Source organism: Suncus etruscus, chromosome 1 (assembly GCF_024139225.1).
Source record: "Suncus etruscus isolate mSunEtr1 chromosome 1, mSunEtr1.pri.cur, whole genome shotgun sequence".
In the NCBI taxonomy this organism is placed as follows: domain Eukaryota; kingdom Metazoa; phylum Chordata; class Mammalia; order Eulipotyphla; family Soricidae; genus Suncus; species Suncus etruscus.
In genome coordinates this window covers 10,870,065-10,890,941 of record NC_064848.1, presented here as the reverse complement: position 1 = coordinate 10,890,941, position 20,877 = coordinate 10,870,065, and the positions used below count along the sequence as shown (strand labels likewise).

Here is a 20,877-nt window from a genome sequence, read left to right as displayed (position 1 = left end):
ATGTTTGTAATCATGGTACTTAAATAAAAAAATTAATAAAAAATAAAATAAATTTTAAAAAGGAAATGTGGTGGAAATGCATGCTTTTATTGGACTAGAGGTGCATAAAGTTTAGAGTTTGACATAAGCGACAGATGGTAGGAGCTCAACCAGGGGTCTTAGCTTAGGGAAGGTAGAGTAGAAGCAGTGTTGGATATACACACTCTTGATTCAGCTTTATGTAAGGTCTGATTTTCCTGTAGAAAATGTAATCTTCTGTAGAATGAGAAGGCCTCTTAGGACTGTGTATTCCTAATAGCATTTGGAAGTTCTAAAGTCTTAACAAAGACAAAAGTCATCACATTATACTACACATAATTTTATTTCTTGGTTAAGAGATTAATCATATTTACAGATATTAGCATTATGATTTAGCATTATGATTTATCTGAGTGATCTATGTTCATCTTCATGTACATTTGTACACGAATAGAGTAAATCCTTAGAAATTTTTTTGTTCTGAATAAAGATATCACATACTTGATTAATAATCTCTGTGATAAAATTGTTTTATGATGATTTGTCATTTCATAACTAACCATTGTGTTTAAAGTTTTATTTACTTAAGCAATTTAGAGCTTTATAGAGATGTCTTACTGAATTAATTTTTACAGGGATACATTTGATATTACCTGGAATGGCAGAACTGGGATTCACCCGAATAGACTATCAAATAGCTCCTCTCTGCTTGATAAAGATGGAATATTTGCTAATTCAAGTAGCAGCAAGCTCCTGGAGAGAGCCCATGGAATTCTCACGTTAGTATTGATCAATAATATTGACTGCATTTTATCACTAGTTTAAAATTTATGGCTCTTTAAAGAAAGAATGGTGATAGTTTTGCATTATTTTGAGTCAAAACTCAAAAATAGTATTCAAAGCTATTTATTTTATACATTATAAAGCTATTGATTTTGATGTTTATTTTTATCTCACTAGGAAAGTTGTGTTCAATAATATTCTTTATGAGGTTCTTTCTTTTATCTTAGGATTCTAGAGAGAGATAAAATTACTTGATCTTTTTAGGATTCCCAGTTTTTGAAATTGTCCTTTAATTCTGGCAGTCCTAACAATTTAGGTGTGAAAATCTTCCTATGTAATGGTGAATAGAACCTGTCTACTTAGTTATTTAATTTCTTACTACCTGATGATGAAAAGTGATGTGAAGATATAAATAAATTTATACATGGTGGACTAGTTTTAAAAAAAGTGTGTGTGCCTACACACTTATGTATGTGTGTGGTGCTGAGGATTAAACTCAGAAATACATATACAGGCAAATACTCTACCACTGAGCTGCTTCCTCAGGCCCCGTAGGTTTTTAGATACGTATAAGCATATTCCAGACACTTACCTATTTTTTTTTCTTTTTTGTTTTTAAAGCCTCCTAAGCAGTGCTGGGAGGGGGGATAGGATCCAATCCCCAAATTCTGCCATCTATTGTCAGATGATGCATTATCAGTGCATTAACCCAGCAGTGATATTCCCACTAGGCATCACACTTCTTCCCCCTCTGCAGTGCTTAGGAGCTAGTCAGGCTATTCCCATTAGTGCTTGAGGACTCATGGAGTGTAGAGAAGAAAATTTGGCCTAACACATACTTTGTGTTCAGTGGCTACTTCTGACTTCGTTGACTGGATACTGCTGACTTTGTAGTTAGGGTTTACTACCAGACATGCCAGGGATGGAACCCAGGCTCTTGCATGGAAATCATCAGTTCTAGCTTTGTACTATCTCCCCAAACATTTTTTTTTTTTACTAATAACAATTAGATGTATAACTATAGGATTGCTTAGTTCCTAAGCCACTACTTTACAACATTAATTGACTCCTTTCATGTAAGATTTGCTATATTACTGAATTGTGAAATAATCTTAGAACTCTTAAGAGGTTGTTGATATTACTATCTATCCTCATTTTACATTATAGTTGACTTTTCAACAACACGGGGAATAAAGGCACTAACTCCTTATGAGTAAATTAATTCAAGTATAACTTTAATATCCCTCAAACTTAGTTTCTAATTCTCTTCTGTTAACCAGTTAAGACACATATAAACTACATAATTTTGTATGTTATGTGTATTATATATGATACTGCATTCTTATACTAAGGTAAGGTTAGTAAAAGGGAAATGTCCTTAAAAAAGAAAAGTATTCTTATAGGGAAAAGAAATACTCCTATAATTCACTATATATTTATTGGTAACCACACATTTATATCATATTGTTGTATAAGTAGACTCACACAATCCAAATCCAGGTTTTTAAGGATCACTTGGGTACTGTATCTTATATTGAAATCTGTGTTTTCTAAATCAAGTCTGTAAGCATTGGACTTTACTACTTTCTCTGTAGCCATATCGAAAGTTTGATTTAATGTGTTGAGTTTTGAACAGTACCAAGTAAAAGCAGAGGATTTTTTTAAGTGAAAAACTAACACTTTAGTGAAAATAGAAACCTGAATCCTATTAATATCCAACAGATAAAGATTTAGCTTTGAATGTACAATGTTACATTATGATCATAAAACTCAACTGTTTATACCTGTACTGCACAGTATATGTTTATTTCTCCTTTCCTTGCTTATTTGCTTCCCAAAGGTGCCTAATTGCTTGAATCATTGTCTTCTTATAAAAGAATCTACTTCTTGGATATGGGTATGAACAGGTTTAAGTGAAATCTGTCCTGTGAGTAGGTACCTTGAAGTCATTAATGTCTATAGTTATTTATTAAATGTGTGATTTTTCTCTGTAGGAGAAACAAGAACTTGAAACCTAAACCTGGCCTTCCAAAGGTGAGTATTATGAAATACATTTTCTTCATTACTGCTTTATTCATATTTTTTTGTTTGCTTGTGTTTGGGCCACACCTAACAATGCTCAGGGCTTATTCTTGGCTCTGCACTCAGGAATCACTCCTGATGGTGCTCTGCTCAAGGGACCATATGGGATGCTGAGGATAGAATCTGGGTCACTGCTTGTAAAGCAAGCATCTTACTTTCTGTACTATGTCTCTGGCCTTGTGTTTCTTATTAATAAAAAACATCTATAATACAAAGTTGAGAAATATTTATATCTAAAGTAGGGATTAATTTGTACATGTAGCTGGTTCCTTTTTAGAAATAATGCTAGATGTGGGGCCGGGAAGATGGCGCTAGAGGTAAGGTGTCTGTCTTGCCAGCGCTAGTGTAGGATGGACATTGGTTTGATCCCCCGGGGTTGCATATGGTCGACCCAAGCCAGGGGCAATTTCTGAGAGCATAGCCAGGAGTAACCCCTGAGCGTCAAATGGGTGTGGCCCAAAAACCAAAAAAAAAAAAAAAAATTTAATGCTAGATGAAATGAACCAAGTTTAATGGCTCATAAAACTGTCTTAAATCTGTGCATGCTATGGGAGCTGTGATAATAAATAATATAATGAAAATCATTCTATCACACTTGAGTCAAAGGAACATTTTCTTTTTATTTGGGGGAGGGAGTGCTTCTAGAGTTACTCCTGGATTAGTACTCAGAACTAATTCTTGGTAGTGCTCGGGGGATGATATGGGATGCTGTAGATAGAACTCAGGTTGGATACATGCAAGATAAACACTTTATCTATTATACTATGGCTCTGGTTCAAAAAACATTTTTGTTTGTTTGTTTTTTTCTGTTGACTTAAAAAATTTTTTTAATCAATGTAAGATAGAGTTGAAAAGTTGATGATAGTTGAAGTTCAGTCATGTAATGTTCCAGCATCCATTCTTCACCTGTATATACTTTCCCATCACCAATGAATGTCCCTAGTTTCTCTCCCATTCTGCCACCCTCACTGCAGCTGTTCTCTATGGCAAATACTTTTCTTTATTTTTCTACCATTTTTCCTTTTAGGTATAATGGTTTGCAATACTGTTACTGAAAGGGTATATTGCATATCACTTAAACTCCTTTCAGCACCCAGTTCTCCATTTCCAATTATCAATGTCATAGAGGTTCCTTCTCTTCTAACTGCACCACACTCTCTCTCTCTCTCTCTCTCTCTCTCTCTCTCTCTCTCTCTCTCTCTCTCTCTCTCTCTCTCTCTCTCTCTCTCTCTCTCTCTCTCTCTCTCTCTCCTCTCTCCTCTCTCTCTCTCTCTCTCTCTCTCCTCTCCCTCTCTCCTCTCCCTCTCTCCTCTCCCTCTCCCTCTCCCTCTCCCTCTCCCTCTCCCTCTCCCTCTCCCTCTCCCTCTCCCTCCCTCCTCGCCCTCTCCTTCCCTCTCTCTCAGCAAGCTTCCACCATGGACCAATCCTCCTGGCCCTCGTTTCTATTGTCTTGGGTATTATGCTCATGCTGTATTTTTAATATTGTGCAAATGAATGAGATCATTTTATGTATTTTCTTCTACCTTGACTCACTTGTAGATACTTTATGTATTCATGTATTAAGTAAATTTTATTATTTCATTTTTTTCTAAGACCATGAAATTGTTTTTATCTCAATTCCAGCTTTTCTTTAACATTTTTTCCCCATAGATCTCACGTTTTCATTGTTTAGGCTATACTTTGGATGTATAGCTCTACCACATTCAATAAATCTGAAGCCCATACTCCTACTTCCCCATTACAACCCTTTGTCATCTTCCTTCTCACTGTGATTTCTTATTTTCTCCCTAATCATTGGGGTCAAGAATGATTTAGGTATCCCTTCTTTACTACAACCATTGGGGTCAAGAATGATTTAGACATCCCTTCTTTACATTGCATTTCCTATTACAATTATTTTATTACCACAGATAAGTAGAGATTATCCTGTGCTTGAATTTCTTCTGGTTAGCTTCACTCAACATGAGATTTTTTTTTAGTTCCAACCATGTTGCAGCAAATTACATAATTTCATCATTGTTTGCAGCTCTATAGTACATTGTGTACTTTATAGTTCATTCATCTCTTTTTGGACATATAGGATGAGTCCATATATTAGCTATTTTTCTCATTGCAGCAATGAGTAATGGTGTGTATATGTTTTTATTTAATGAATGTTTTTAAGTCCTGGAAGAGATATTCAAAAGTGGAATTTTTGGGTTACACAGCAGCTCAATTCCTTTTTTTTTTGGGGGGGGGGGGGGTTTGGGCCACACCGGCAGTGCTCAGGATTTACTCCTGGCTCTACGCTCAGAAATCACTCCTGGCAGGCTCAGGGGACCATATGGGATGCCGGGATTCGAACCACTGTCCTTCTGCATGCAAGGCAAATGCCTTACCTTCATGCTGTCTTTCCAGCCCGGCAGCTCAATTCTTAAGTTTATTAAGGACCCTCTATACCATTTTCTTACTAGGGGTTTAGCCAGGTGATGTTTCCACCAGCAGTGGGTGAGAGTTTTTTTTCTCACCATCTCCTTGCCAGTACAGTTTGTTCTTACTATTTTTGGTATGGGCCATTCTCACTAGTGTGAGATGGTATCTAATTATAATCTTAATTTGGATTCCCAATAATAATAAATAAATCATTATTTATCATAATAAATAAACTTTATTATCATAGTAAATAAACTTTTCATGAGCCTATGGTGATCCACCTGTCTTCTTTTGAAAAGTATCTGTTCATTTCCTTTCCCCATTTTTGTTTTGTTTGTTTGTTTGTTAGTTTTTGGGCTGCACCTTGTGATGCAAAGGGGTTACTCCTGGCTATGCGCTCAGAAATCACTCCTACCTTGGGGGACCATATGGAACACTAGGGATCAAACCCAGGTTCGTCCTGGGTCAGCCACGTGCAAGGCAAACGCTCTACCGCTGTGTTATCACTCAGGCCCCTCTCCCTATTTTTGTTTATAGGATTGTTGATCTTTGTTAATGCTCTATGTATCTTGAATATTAAGCCCATATTTGAAGTGTTGAATGAGAATATTTTTCCATTCAGTCTTAGTTTTACTCTGTATTTCTTTTGCCATGCAGAAGCTGTTTAAGTTGATATAATAGTTCCATTTGTTTTTGTATAAAATCATTGAAGATACTGTTGAGGTCCAAATCTTGGAACATTTTGTATAGTTTCCTCAGCATACTTTATAGTTTCTGGTCAGATCTCTAGGTCTTTATTCCACTCTGGATTGACTTTTGTATAAGGTGTGAGATATGCATTGAGTTTTAATTTTTAAATGTATTTATCCATTTTTTTTTCTCAGCATCATTTGACTTTCTTTACTCTATGTCATGTACTCAGATCCTTTATTAAAAATAATCTATCTGAGGCCAGAGAAATAGCATGGAGGTAAGGCTTTTGCCTTGCATGCAGAAGGATAGTGGTTGAAATCCCGGCAGCCAGCCGGAGCCAGGAGCGATTTCTGAGTGTAGAGCCAGGAGTAATCCCTGAGCATTGCTGGGTGTGACCCAAAAACCAAAAGAAAAAAAAAATTTTATTTAACTATTTGTATATAATGGGGTTTTGTCAGTGGGTATTAGATTCTGACCCATTGATTATAGAGTCTATCTTGGTATTCTAGTACCAGGCACTATAGCTTTATAATACAGTTCCAAATTAGGTAACAAAGGATTGGAACAAAAGACTGGACTGATAGCACAGTGGGTAGGATATTTGACTTGCATGTGGTCAATCTGGGTTTAATCCCTAGCATTCCATTTGGTCCCCCGAGCCTGCCAGGAGTAACTTCTGAGTGCAAAGCCAGGAATAACTCCTGAGTATTACCAGGTGTGGCCAAACAAACAAACAAACAAACAAACCAATTAAGTAATGATACACCACCACATTTTTTATTTTTCAATGTGGCTTTGGCTATTCATAGTTTCTTCTGATTCCATGCAATCTTTATTAATTTTTCTAAGTCCCTGAAGAATGTCATCTGAATTTGGATGGGAATTACATTGATTCTGTATAATAACTTACATAGGATAGTCATATTAAAAATATTGACTCTTGGGGCTGGAGAGATAGCATGGAGGTAGGGCATTTGCCTTGCATGCAGAAGGACGGTGGTTCGAATCCCAGCATCCCATATTGTCCCCTGAGCCTGCCAGGAGCAATTTCTGAGCGTAGAGCCAGGAGTAACCCCTGAGCGCTGCCGGGTGTGACCCCAAAAAATAAATTGATAGATAGATCCTTATAAACCATGAGCTTGTATATTTTTCCATTTCCTAAGGTCTTCTCTCTTAAAGAGATTTAAAGTTATCATGATCCAGCTCTCCCATATCTTTCAAATTGATTCCTAGAGAATTGATTTTTTGTATACTATTTTAAGTGGGATAGACTTTCGATTTCTTTTTTGATTCTCTCTTTGTATATAAAAATGCAGCCAATATTTGAAGTTGCTGCTTTGTTGTTTTGATTTATTGTCTCTAGGTGCTTTTGTGTGGTCTCTTCAGAGTCTTTTATGTATATTAACATGTCATCCGAAAATAGTGATAATCTGGCTACTTTTTCACTCTGGATTCCTTTGTTTATTTTTCTTGCCTGATTGCTATAGCCAGGACTCCTAATACTATATTGAACAAATATTGAGACAACAGACATTTTTATACCTTGTGCCTGATCTCAGAGTAAATGGTTTCAGTTTTCTACCATTAACAATGATACTGACTTTGACTTTATTATAGATGGCCTTTACTTGATGAACATTCTCTCTTTTGTTTTTGAGGGTTTTTATTATGAATAGATGTTGACTCTTACCAAAACCTTTCTTTGCATCGACTGATATGATCTTCTGGTTTTTATCTTTCATTTTGTTAATGTAGAGAATTATATTAATTAAGTTGCACATGTTACACTATCTTTGCATCCCTGGGATGAATCCCACTTGATCAGGATATATGATTTTTTTTTGATAAGTTGTTGAATTTGGTTAGTTAAGATTTTGTTTTGTTTTGTTTTGTTTTTGGGTCATAACCTGGCAACGCTCAGGGGTTCCTCCTGGCTCTGTGCTCAGAAATCCTTCCTGGCAGGCTCGGGGGACCATATGGGATGCCGGGATTCGAATCACCGTCCTTTTGCATGCAAGGCAAACACCCCACCTCCATGCTATCTCTCCGGCCCTAGTTAAGATTTTGTTAAGGAAATTTGGCATTGATCTTCATTAGGGATATTGGTCTGAAATTTTCTTTTCTAGAAATGTTTATACTTTGGATCTTAGTATAATGTTAGCTTAATGGAAGGTGTTATAAAAGATTCCCAGGTCTTCAAAGCTTTAAAAGAGCTTAACAAGTAATGGTAGTTAATCTTCTCTGAAGGTTTGATAGAATTCATCAATGAACCCCATCTGGTCTAGGACTTTTGTTCTTAGTGGAGATTCTTAATTACTATTGTGATTTTATTTGTGATTAGCCTGCTTAGGCTTTTTACTTCCGCCTCATTCAGCTTCTGGAGATAACATGACTAAGAATCTATCCATTTCTCCTAGGCATTCCAACTTAAAATCATAAAGTTCATAGTAACCACTCATATTTTGAATTATTGAAGGGTTCGTTGTAAGTTCTCCCCTTTTGTCTCTGATCTGGTTTATTTGAACCAGTCCTGGCTTCTTTGAATCTTTGAATTGCCACTTTAGTAACTGCTTTCAGGTTCGTTATCAGGAGGAGCTGCTGCCATTTTGATTCTAGTGTTAAAGTATATTTTCTAGAGTTTTAATAACAACTCAGTTGCCCTAGACTCTTTCTCAAAATTCATAAGAACAGTGCCCTATACTCTGGGTACACAGGAAAATAAGAATACCACATGCATATATTTTCTAGCAGAAACAAACTAAAGCATCTGCCTTAGAATAGTTTCAGAAATGTACTTTGAAGTTTCTATAGGAGGAGGGTAGAATGGATATTGAATATCAGTGTTCCATGTTCACCGCTATTATTATTTATTAATTCTGTTTTTTAAACTCATTTTTAGTTCAATTTATGTGACTAATTTGAGTTCCCTTTCTCTTCTTTTTCAGAACTTGCTAGAGATAAATTCCTTAAAACACCTGACCAGACAGACACTACAGGATCGCATTACAAAGTCTCTTCTTCATTTGCACAAGAAGAAGAAACCTCCTAGCATCAGTGCCCAGTTTCAGGTTATTTTCCAATTTACTTTTAACAAAAACATATCTGTTATCAGAACTATGTCTATGCAAGATACCTGATTGAAATGATTAATCAAGTGAAATGATTAATGTGATTAAAAGGTCATGCATACTTTAGTGATTATTTTGGTTTTTTGTTTTGTTTTGTTTTTGGTTTTTCGGGCCACACCCATTTGATGCTCAGGGGTTACTCCTGGCTAAGCGCTCAGAAATTGCCCCTGGCTTGGGGGGACTGTATAGGACGCCGGGGGAATTGAACCACAGACCTTCCTTGGCTAGCACTTGCAAGGCAGACACCTTCCTCTAGCGCCACCTCGCCGGCCCCTTTAATGATTATTTTGGAGAGAAATGCCAAAGATGATAAAAGTCAGTTGCCTTTCTTTTTCATCCTTGTATTCAAAATTTTTCAATGTGAGGAGAAAGTCAGCAAAAACTATATATTATTTGAATATAATATAATACAGATATTAAAGTATTTTTAGATTTCTGCCTTTTAATTATTATAGCCTAGGTATAATCAGTAATGATGTGTTGTTTTTCTTTTTTTTTTTTTTTTTTTGTTTTTGGGCCACATCCGGCGGTGCTCAGGGGTTACTCCTGGCTGTCTGCTCAGAAATAGCTCCTGGCAGGCACGGGGGACCATATGGGTCCCTGGGATTCGATCCAACCACCTTTGGTCCTGGATCGGCTGTTTGCAAGACAAACACCACTGTGCTATCTCTCCGGACCCATGTTGTTTTTCTTTTAATTTCTTTTTGTTCTTTTTTAAACCTTATGCTATTGCCTTTCCTATTTAACTTAGTGAGATTTCTTTTCTGTTTTAGGTTGTTGTTTTTTTTTTGCAGTTTATTTATCAATTGATTGGTTTTTGGGCCACACCTGGTCATACTCAGGGGTTACTCCTGGCTCTGCACTCAGAAATAGTTCCTGGCAAGCTTGGGAGACCATATAGGATGCCAGGAATTGAACCCGGGTTCATCCTGAGTCGACCGCATACAAGGCAAATGCCCTACTGCTGTCCTATCTCTCCAGCCCCTTAGTTTTGGTTTTAATATATAAATTAATTTCCTTTTATTGTGACTGGGCACTTAGGAATATCATTGTAATAAAGTAGCCACATAGCTTCCTGAATAACTTTTGAAAATATTTTGCCAAAATTCTTATTTATTTTCCTCAAAGCATCTTTCTCTAACATTGTTTTCATTTGTTGGCATTTATAAAAATGAGCCAGAAATTTGATGGGTGCAATGCTTTGTATAATTTTACTTAATTTATTTTATTAATATTATAGAAGTTATATCCATTTTTAACTATAAATCTTTATTCACCAGTTACTCCTGGCTCTGTGTTCAAGGATCACTCTGGGTGGTTCTCACGGGGAACGTATGGGATGCTGGGGAAGGAACCTAGCTCTTGCTTGTAAGGCAAGCACCCTACCCCCTGTGCTTGGCATTTATGTGTCCTCTGCATATGTTGACAAATGTGGGTCTCACAGTCCTCGCAGGTAGCCCCCATTTTGTTGGTAAGAATACAGACACAGGGAATGAATGATTTGCCCACATGCTACAGCTCACTAGTAAGGCAGTTGAGCTGCTGTTTCGTTTCACTTCTTACAAGTATTTTCTTATTCAATCCTAGCAACAAAAGTGGAAAGAGGTTTTCTTTGGAGATCTTAAATAATAGTGTGTAAACTCACATAGGCTGGTTTATGGTAGTGCTAGATCTACTCAACTTTGGGACACAAGCTCTTAACTTGTTTTTGCTTGCCGGGGGATGGAACTGCAGTCTGTCCTAGGTTAGCGCTTGCAAGGCAAACACCCTACCGCTTGTGCCACTGCTCCAGCTCCTCACGTTGTGTTTTTAACTGCTTAGGGGTACGGGTCTGAAGAACCAGGTTAGCAGTGAAGAAATAACCCAAGACGTCAGGAAAGGATAATCATGGTATCCTTGGCCTTTTGCCTTTCTCTGCCTTAGTCCCAAGTCAGAACTCTTCCTTCTTTATTAAAACCAATTCCTAATACCAGGCAGGGGCAGGTTCAGAGAGACAAAAGTACTATCTAGTGGGTTTTTACACATCAAAGGAGTAGTTTTTAGGAAGGAGGAAGTTGGGGGAAACATCATTGTTTGGGGTTGGTAGCTGGGTTTCATCTTACAAAAGTGCATTTCCCTTTGTTTTTTAATAATTATTTAAGTACCATGGTTAAAGAATTGTTCATGATGGAGAAGAACGTAAAAACCACCCTTCACCAGTACACTTTTCCTGCCAAGTGTCCCCAGTTTTCCTCCCATCATCTCTCTCCCCCCCTCTCTCCCTCTCCCTCCCTCTCCCTCCCTCCCTCCCTCCCTCCCTCCCTCCCTCCCTCCCTCTCTCTCCCTCCCTCCCTCTCCCTCCTCCTTGCCCCCTCTCTCCCTCTCCCTCTCCCTCCCTCCCTCCCTCCCTCCCTCCCTCCCTCTCTCTCCCTCTCTCCCTCCCTCCCTCTCCCTCCTCCTTGCCCCCTCTCTCCCTCTCCCTCTCCCTCTCTCTTTCCCTCTCCCTCTCTCTCTCCCTCTCCCTCTCTCTCTCCCTCTTCCTCACCCTCTCTCTCTCCCTTTCCCTGTCCTTCTCTTTCCTGTAGTTTGCACTGTTGTTAAGGAAGTGATACCATGCATGTCCCTATCCCCGTTCAGCACTCAGTTCTTTAATCAAATTTAAAAACAAGCCAAGGAATTGAAATAGTATGAGGATTTAGATGTATGCTTTGCCTTGTGGCCAACCCGGTTTTCGTTCTCAGCACTTACATGGTTCCCAACAGTGCACGAGAGGTAGTCAGCAGCATTGGGTGTGGCCCTGGAAGCCTTCATGTTCCACTGGAGTAGCCAGGGTAAATAATCCTGCAGAGTGTCACATTCACATGCCATCACACTGAGTTGGCTGAGAACTTTCAGGATAGACTCCTGGAATTCCTGAATATGACTTGTGATCCCTTTTTGTCCCGTCCCCCCCCCCCCAAAAGAGAGAGAGAGATGAAGGAGGAGTGGTAAGAAGGAAGGGGGAAGGGAAGAAAGGGAAGGAAATAGAAGAAAAGAAAAGAAAAAGAAAATATATACCCCAGAAACAGAAAGGGGAGAAGACATGAGAGAGTGTGAGAGGGAAACTGGGGACATTGGTGGCAGAAAATATGTACTGGTGGAGGTCGTTGTAAATTATATGCTTGTAACTCGATCATGAACAACTTTATCTGTAAAAGAAAGAAAACATTATAATCAATCTCATAACCACGGTGTATAAATTTTAAAATTAATTTAAATAAAAATAACAAAAACTAGTCTTAAAAAAATCAAATGAGTGATATCTTAAAACAGCTAAAGGGCAGAAAACAGTACTTACCACTTTAATTAGAAATTATTTTTAAATCTGTTTTTATTTTCAAAGCAAAGAAAATCAGGAAAAATAAGTCAAGCTCAAATGACCATTATTGGAAATGGAAACATTGCTACAAATTAAAGCAATTCTAGTTTGCTCGAGAAATGTTTGTAGCAATGAAAGGAATGGAGGAAGGGAGGCTGATTCACCTCCCTCCCTTCTCCCCTTCCTTCCTTCCTTCCTTCCTTCCTTCCTTCCTTCCTTCCTTCCTTCCTTCCTTCCTTCCTTCCTTCCTTCCTTCCTTCCTTCCTTCCTTCCTTCCTTCCTTCCCTCCCTCCCTCCCTCCCTCCCTCCCTCCCTCCCTCCCTCCCTCCCTCCCTCCCTCCCTCCCTCCCTCCCTCCCTCCCTCCCTCCTTCCTTCCTTCCTTCCTTCCTTCCTTCCTTCCTTCCTTCCTCCTTCGTCCCTCCCTCCTTTCTTTCCTTCCTTCCTTCCTTGGTTATTTTGCTATCATTACTTTTGGGTGAAGGGGAAAATGCTAATTAATTGCTTTCTATTGCAGGCTTCATTAAGCAAGCTAATGGAGACACTTGGTCAAGCAGAACCATATTTTGTAAAATGCATTCGCTCTAATGCTGAAAAGGTAAAAAAATTTGTAAATGAGAGCTTTTTTAAAGTTCATTTACTAACCGATGACCTTCTGCGTGAAAGGCAAATGCCTTACCTCCATGCTATCTCTTCGGCCCCAAAAAGGAAGAATTTTTATGTAACTATTGCTCTAATATTTATCATCTCTCTTATTTGGATATAAACTATGTTCTACATAAAAACTTAACACTTTTTTAATGCCCAATGGTTATTTTTTGAGTGAAGAGTGTGAATAGTCTTAATTTCTTTCTGTTTTCTATAATATTTCCCCCATATTTAGGTTGTGCAAAAGTATAGCTAAAATGTATACATAAACATTTTCAATCTTTCTGTTCCTCATGGGAAAATAGTTTGCAGTCTGAATAGAAAAATGTTGGGTTTCTTAATCTGTTTCAATATTTGAAAATTTTTTATATTTGTAGGACAGACATAATTTTAGCCATCTCTTCTTGTTCAATGTATTTTTCAATTATTTTGTTTCAGCTACCTTTAAGGTTCAATGATGCATTAGTGCTTAGACAGCTTCGGTACACTGGGATGCTGGAGATTGTTCGAATTCGTCAGTCAGGATACAGCTGCAAATATTCTTTCCAGGTGATGCTTTTATAGTGTTATATAAATTTATATATTTTATAATATGTCTATACACATTAAGCAATCCCATGTTTATTGATTTTTAATTTCTCCAACTTTCATTATTTTATAAACAAAATTTAAGAGGAATAGAGCACACCCATATTTAATTATAGAAGTTTCATTAAGCTTGTATTGTAATTAAATTAAGTATTTCTACATTCTCATTTTAGATCTGACTTCTTGCCCAATACTAGAATTACTCATAATGGAATTTCTCATATTTATTAATCCTAAAATAACTCAGTCAGAACTACCTAGTTCAAAAGAAAAGTTCACCATTTGGTTTTTCCTAAAGTTTTCTTTTGTTTGTATGTTTGTTTGTGGACTGCACTCAGGAATTATTCCTGTTGGGTCCTGGGAACTAGATGGGATGCCAAAGATCAAGTCAGTAGACCGTGTGCAAGGCAAGAGCACTACATTGTATTATTGCTCTACACCCATTCCCTAAAGTTTTCTTATGGTGATACATGTTCCATAGGAAGCTTCCTTTGCTAATATTTCTACTAAGAATTTTAGGTTTTCGTTAGATAGCTTTTTTGTTGCATAGGGCATTTAATTTAATTTGCAAAACAAGTGCTATGAGTTCATTAAAAAAACACCAACCATTTTATTCAATACAGTTTTCCCAAAGAAATAGTTTCTGCCCTGCTTTTCTTATTTTAATTCTCTTTGATGATAAAATTAATAGAATATATGTTCTCCCATTCTCTATGCTTTTTCCAAATTATCCTCTAGTACTGAAAAATACATTTTTAACCTTGTTTGAAAGATTTAAAAACAAAGAATCAATAAGAAGATAATTAGCTAGATTTAAGATTTTGTTTATATCTAATTAATATTATGATTTTACATTTTCCTTTCATTTTTTAGGACTTTGTGAGCCATTTCCACGTGCTACTGTCCCGCAATATTGTTCCGTCCAAACTTAATATTCAGGATTTCTTCAGGAAAATAAATCTTAATCCAGATAATTATCAAGTTGGAAAATCCATGGTAAATATGTATAATCTTAATCTTTGCCAAAATTGATTATATTTTTGTACTTAAATAATACTCTAATCTTTGCCTACAAGAATTTCTTTTTAAAAAGTGTTCGTGTGGGGGCCAGAGAGATAGCATGGAGGTAGGGCATTTGCCTTGCATGCAGAAGAATGATTCAAATCCCGGCATCCCAGATGGTCCCTCAGCCTGCCAGGAGCGATTTCTGAGCGTAGAGCAGGAGTGACCCCTGAGCACTGCCGGGTGTGACTCAAAAAGAAAACAAAACAAAAAAAGTGTTCGTGTGTCATAAAGAAATTGATGTAGTCAAAATCTGCATTTAGTAGTATAGTATTACTTAGTTTCTAGCTAATGTTAAAATTGAAACTATAGAATGTCTAAAACAGGGGTCTCAAACTCAGTTTACCTGGGGGCCGCAGGAGGCAAAGTCGGGGTGAGGCAGGGCCTCATAAGGGATTTCGCTTACCGAATATTCGCAATAAAAAAATCACATTAGTAAGAAAAAAAAAATCGCATTAAACATTTGCATACCCCGAACGGAACTGCTTGGGGTATGCGAATGTTTAATGCGATTTTTTCCTTACTAATGTGATTTTTATTGCGATTATTTGGTAAGCGAATAATCGCGAATACTTCGATATTTGAAGGCCGGCTGTGGGCCACAAAATGTTGTACGGAGGGCTGCAAATGACCCATGCAAGTTTGAGACCCCTGGTCTAAAATTTATCTAGAGGATCTTTTCTGCTATCTCCAATTCAATTTGCCCAAATGACCTTGCCAGGATTATTTTACTCAACTTCTCTCATTTTATGTTACACTTACATATTTGTAGGCAAGAAAACAGTCATCTTTTGTTAACTTTTCACTGTGTTTCTTTTTGGTGGGGGAGGTTACACCTAAAGGCATTCAGGGTTTACTCCTGGCAGGCTCGGGGAACCATATGGGATGTCAGGGATCGAACCCGGGTCAACTTCATGCAAGGCAACACGCCCTACCACTGTGCTATCACTCCAACCCCAGATTTACTTTTCACTTTAATTTTTCCTTTCTTTGTTTAAAATTTTACTTCTATCTCCTTTTTGGTTTTTGAGCCTTGCCTGACTCTGCTTAGGGTTATTTCTGGTCTGAGCTAAGGAATTACTCCTAACAGTGCTTGGCCCAGTCCTATTTCATGGGGAAAAAATCTCTGAGAGTTTATAGCTCAGCTCTTTCATCTGAGAGGATTTAGCTGCTTATATTTTTTGAATTATTCAAGGAACTGGGCTGTTTCTGTTGTAGGATGTAGGGTGTGGTGTTGTACACCCATTTGGTTTGTGCTAGTCACATTGTACATATATATTAAATCATCACAAAGTCATATATCTTAAATATATAAAATTTTATTACATTTTTGTTCTTGTTATATTTTACATTTTTCCTTTTTTGCTTTTTGGGTCACAACTGGTAGCATTCGAGTTAATTCTGGCAGACTTGGGGAATCATATGGTATGACAGTGATTGAACTGGTTAGCTGTTTGCAAGGCAAATGCCCTACCTGCTTGTGCTATTGCTACAGCCTTCTTATATTTTTTTAATTAAAGCATTATCATTTACAAAGTTAATTCATAATTGAGTTTCAGGCAGAGTTCCAACACCAATCACCACCAGCAACAACTTGTCTTCAACAACTTGTCCCCTGCCGCTGCTTCAATGTACCTCTTTAACAGTCACATTTTTAAGTTTGGTTGTTGAAGTTTGGATCTCATGTTTACATTGTTGTTGGCTCTGTGTTTTAGATGTATAGTTATCCCACCTATGTGTCTGAGGCCACTGATTCCTATCCTTGTTACCTCCCATGTGCCTCTTGCTTCACTCTTAACTTAATATTTTGATTTAAGTATATACAGTTTTAAATATATACCTGCCCTAACCTGTAAAATGTATCAATGCTGTTTCCAAAGAGAATATACTGAAGTTATTTTTGTATCCCTTTATAACCCTAAAGTTTTATTAATGGAATGAAAAATTAAATAAAATGGGGCCAAATAGATGGTATAGTGAGTATGGCACTTGACTTGCATTGGCCAACCTAGCATCCCATATGATTCCCCCAAGCACTGCCAGGAGTGATTCCTGAGTACAGAGAGACAGAAGTAACCTCTGAACATCTCTGGGAGTGGCCCCAAAACAAAAAACAAAAATAGTGTGGTCAGTCACTATGGATAGCAAAGAGCTATTGATGCATAATGGGTTTTGAGGGACTATTATTAATGATTAATTTTATGATCAAACTTTAGATCTGTGATTCTCAACTTTTTTCTCCATCCCACCACATTTGAAAATACGAACTATTATTGGTAATACATTCATTCATAATATCATAATGAAGCATTCGTAATATTTGTAATGTTCATATTGAAAGGAATAATGAATGTATCACAGTCTCTGGTACTAAGTTGGGTTTCTTGTTTTTGTTTTATTGTTTTGTGTGTGTGGGATGTTTAACTCTCAAGTAACTTTCAAGGGTATCAGGAGCCAATCCTTGATCCCTCTGGGTTAGTGGTTCAGTGGAGGGACTCAACAATGGACCATTTCGGGGCCGGAGGGACTCAAGAATGGACCATTTCAGGGCCGGAGAGATGGCATGGAGGCAGTAGGATGGTGGTTCAAATTTCGGCATGCCATATGGTCTCCCGAACTTGCCAGGAGTGATTTCTGAGCGTAGAGCCAGGAGTAACCCCTGAGTGCTGCCAGGTGTGACCCCAAAACAAAAACAAACAAACAAACAAAATGGAATGGACCCTGATGGATTGGTTAGGCCAGTGGTTCAGGATGCAATGCTGGAGGTTACTAGTACCACCAGTGTAACCCATATGCACGGGCATGTACCTTTACTCCTATACTACCTCTTTGGGCCTGGTTTGGGGTTGTTATGTTCATGATTGTTTTTTATTTCCTTTCTATATTTTTTTTTTTTTGTGGTTTTTGGGTCACACCTGGCAGTGCTCATGGGTTATTCCTGGCTCCATGCTCAGAAATTGCTTCTGGCAGGCACGGGGGACCATACAGGACGCCAGGATTCGAACCGATGACCTTCTGCGTGAAAGGCAAATGCCTTACCTCCATGCTATCTCTCCGGCCCCTCCTTTCTATATCTTAATACCTCCTTTTAATTTACATTTTTGAAATTAATTAGAGCCACAATTTGCAAAGTTATTGATAGATGAATCTTAGATATACAATGTTACAACACCAATCCCACCACCACAGTCAATTTGCCCTTTGAGAACTCTCATGCTTTCCCCTCCCCCTCCTGTAACCCCCTTTTTCTGCCACCTTGACAGGCACATTTCAGTTTGATGGTTATAGTTAGGTCTAATGATTACAGTATTGTTGAGTTTCTGCTTTGTATATGTAGCAATACTACTCTCCTAGATCAATATAATCAAGGCCACTGACCCTTGTAATTCCCACATTAATCTCTCCTTTTAAGTTTGAGAATGCTACTTTGTACAAAGTACATAGGAATATGTTGTCAAAACTGCTTTTAAATGTTTACCCCTATATTCATCTCTGAAAGTTTTATCACCAGAAGGATGATCCATGAAATAGGTTTCTCATTTTTCTAAAAGCCTTTCTCATCTTTTTTCCCTTTGACAGGTCTTCTTAAAGGAGCAGGAACGACAGCATCTACAAGATGTGCTTCATCAAGAGGTACTCCGCAGAATCATATTGTTGCAGCGATGGTTCAGGGTCTTGCTGTGTAGGCAGCATTTCTTACAACTGAGACAAGCATCCATGATTATCCAGGTGGGAGACAAAATATTCTTTGCATAAAATTGACTAATTGATTGACTATTGTTTTAGTAAACAAAATGGTTTCCCTATGAAATATTTAAATACAAATATGCATTTCTGCAGAGATGAGATTTATTTATCACTCACTTAATAAAGTTCCTTAATACTAACATTAACTCTCCTGTAATAAAACTTTTATTAAATTTCAATGTAGTCAAATTTATATTAAATTTAATCTGGGGGCCGGAGTGATAGCACTGCAGTAGGGCGTTTGCTTTGCACATGGCCAACCCAGTATGAATCCAGGTTTTTTTTTTTCCCTTGGGTGGGTGGGGGTGGGGTGGGATGGGGCCGGCCAGCCGGGGCGAGACCCGGGGCGGTGGGAGACCCGCCAGGCCAAGGCCAGGAAGGGAGGGACGGGCGGGCGGGCGGGCCTGCGCAAGTGCAGGCGAGACCCTGCCCCCGCCTCCGCCCCATCCTGCGCCATGCCATGCGGCTGCTTCCAACCGGTCAGGCCCAGCGAACCGGGCGGGGGCGGGGCCGCCAACCAGGAGTGATTTCTTAATGCAGTGCTAGGAATAACCCTGAGCACCGCTGGGTGTGGTTCCCCCCCCCCCCCAAAAAAAAATTGAATCTGTAGTTACTTGTGATGCTTGAGTTAGGGACAAAGCAATTTTGCCAAAGAAGTTAAATATTTGTCTTAATTTTTGTTGACATGGTCATTTTTGTTTAACAGTTTTTTTTTAAGTGGTGTTTGTTGTTATCTACTCATCTTATTTTTTTATATCTTCATTTAAGCACCATGATTACAAACATGTATGTAGTTAGGTTTCACTCATAAAAAATATACCCCTTCCCCAGTGAAACCTTCCCACCACCATTCCCCTTTCATCAGCCTCCCCCACTGTCTTCAAGACAGGCATTCAATTTTTTTTAATTAAATAATTTTTATTTTTGACCAAAGTAAAATTACAAATCTTTCACAGTACTATTTTAGGTACATAGTGACATTGAATCAGGGGCATTACCACATTTTTTTCCCTCATTACCATTGTCATGATAGTTGTTAGTGTAGTTATCTCTCTAATATATACTCATTTTAGAGGCTAGGTACTTTATTTCACATTTGTTTTATTTTGTTCCTAAATGGTTAATATTGACTTTTTTCTTTTTTAAGAAAATACATCACATAGTTGACATAGTTAATCATAATACATTTGTTTTTAGATAAGTGAAAACAAAGTTATTGAAAAAGTAGAAAGAAAAAAAAGAAGGAAAGAAAAAGTAGAGTAGCAAACATATTTGTGATAATTATTGTATCTCCAATAAGTTATTAATACAATGGCAGAAGGTCTAATAAGCTCCTGTTAGCTGTTCAATCTATTAAATTGTGGTGTTCTTTTAGGGATGACTGCATTAAATGAAGTTGTCCAGAAATTCAAAGCACTATTACTGAAACTATGACTATTAGAAGCATGTACTCAGCTGGCAGGCCTCCTGTTAGAAGGAAAATATGGGGGAAAGGTTCCTACACTTGCTCCAAAAAACCCTAATGATATTAGTCCCCCAAATCATCGTAGGTGAAGTGTGGTCAGATTGGTGTTCCCACAGGGAATTATAGAGGGTCAGTAATGAGGCAGGGCTATTAAGGAAACTGTTTCTGGATGATGGAGACAGCAAGCTTGTTTTTGGTAGGGCAGGGGCTAGCTTTGTTCTGTGTGGGCCTGTGTAGCCATAATCTTTCTCAGTTTGGTTTACATCTCTTGCGAAAAGAGTGAGTCTACTGAACTGGCCTGGTTCAAACATGGCAACTGTGTATGTGGTTGTTGTTACATTGCTGGGTTTCCTGGAAGATGTCAGTTGTTTTGTTTTTTTTTTAATAAAATATTTAGTATCTTTTATCTTTGAAATGTATTAATATGGGTAAATTAATACTGTCATAGCATAGAAATATGATTTGTTAACTTGTAAGGACCAGAGAGATAGTACAGTGGATAGTGTGTTTACCTTAAATGTGCCTGACTCTTGTTTTTATCTTTGACACTCCATATGCTCCTCTGAGCACCACCAGGAGTGATCTGAGTGCTGAGCTAGAAGTAAGCCCTGAGCATGGCCAGATGTGGCCCCAAAAGAGCAACCAATTAATTTATAAGCCTTGTAGCATTAAAAATTTAAATTATCCTAAGCTTAATAATTGACTTAATCAAAGCATCAAGGCTATATTATCTAAAATGGTGGTTCTAGCTAAGCATATCTGGTAAAGAAAACTTTTTTTTAACTTTAGCCCACCTTCAGTTTGATCATTAAGCCACCTAACATCCAAGTATGACATAAGATATCTATTGTGGGGGCCCAAGCGTTAGTACAGTGGGTAGGTATTTGTCTTGCATGTGACTTACCCTGATTTGATT

General features: G+C 37.9%; 1 protein-coding gene across 1 annotated transcript in view; it reads left to right on the top strand.

The window, feature by feature from the left end:
- The window catches only part of MYO9A (myosin IXA), a 246,893-nt gene that overhangs the window by 159,459 nt on the left and 66,557 nt on the right, over positions 1 to 20,877 (top strand). Inside the window, exons 17-23 of the mRNA XM_049777567.1 lie at positions 654 to 797; positions 2,796 to 2,835; positions 8,934 to 9,056; positions 12,969 to 13,049; positions 13,538 to 13,648; positions 14,561 to 14,683; positions 18,329 to 18,478. Coding sequence (XP_049633524.1) covers positions 654 to 797; positions 2,796 to 2,835; positions 8,934 to 9,056; positions 12,969 to 13,049; positions 13,538 to 13,648; positions 14,561 to 14,683; positions 18,329 to 18,478 — 772 coding nt within the window. The remainder of the gene's footprint in view (positions 1 to 653; positions 798 to 2,795; positions 2,836 to 8,933; positions 9,057 to 12,968; positions 13,050 to 13,537; positions 13,649 to 14,560; positions 14,684 to 18,328; positions 18,479 to 20,877) is intronic.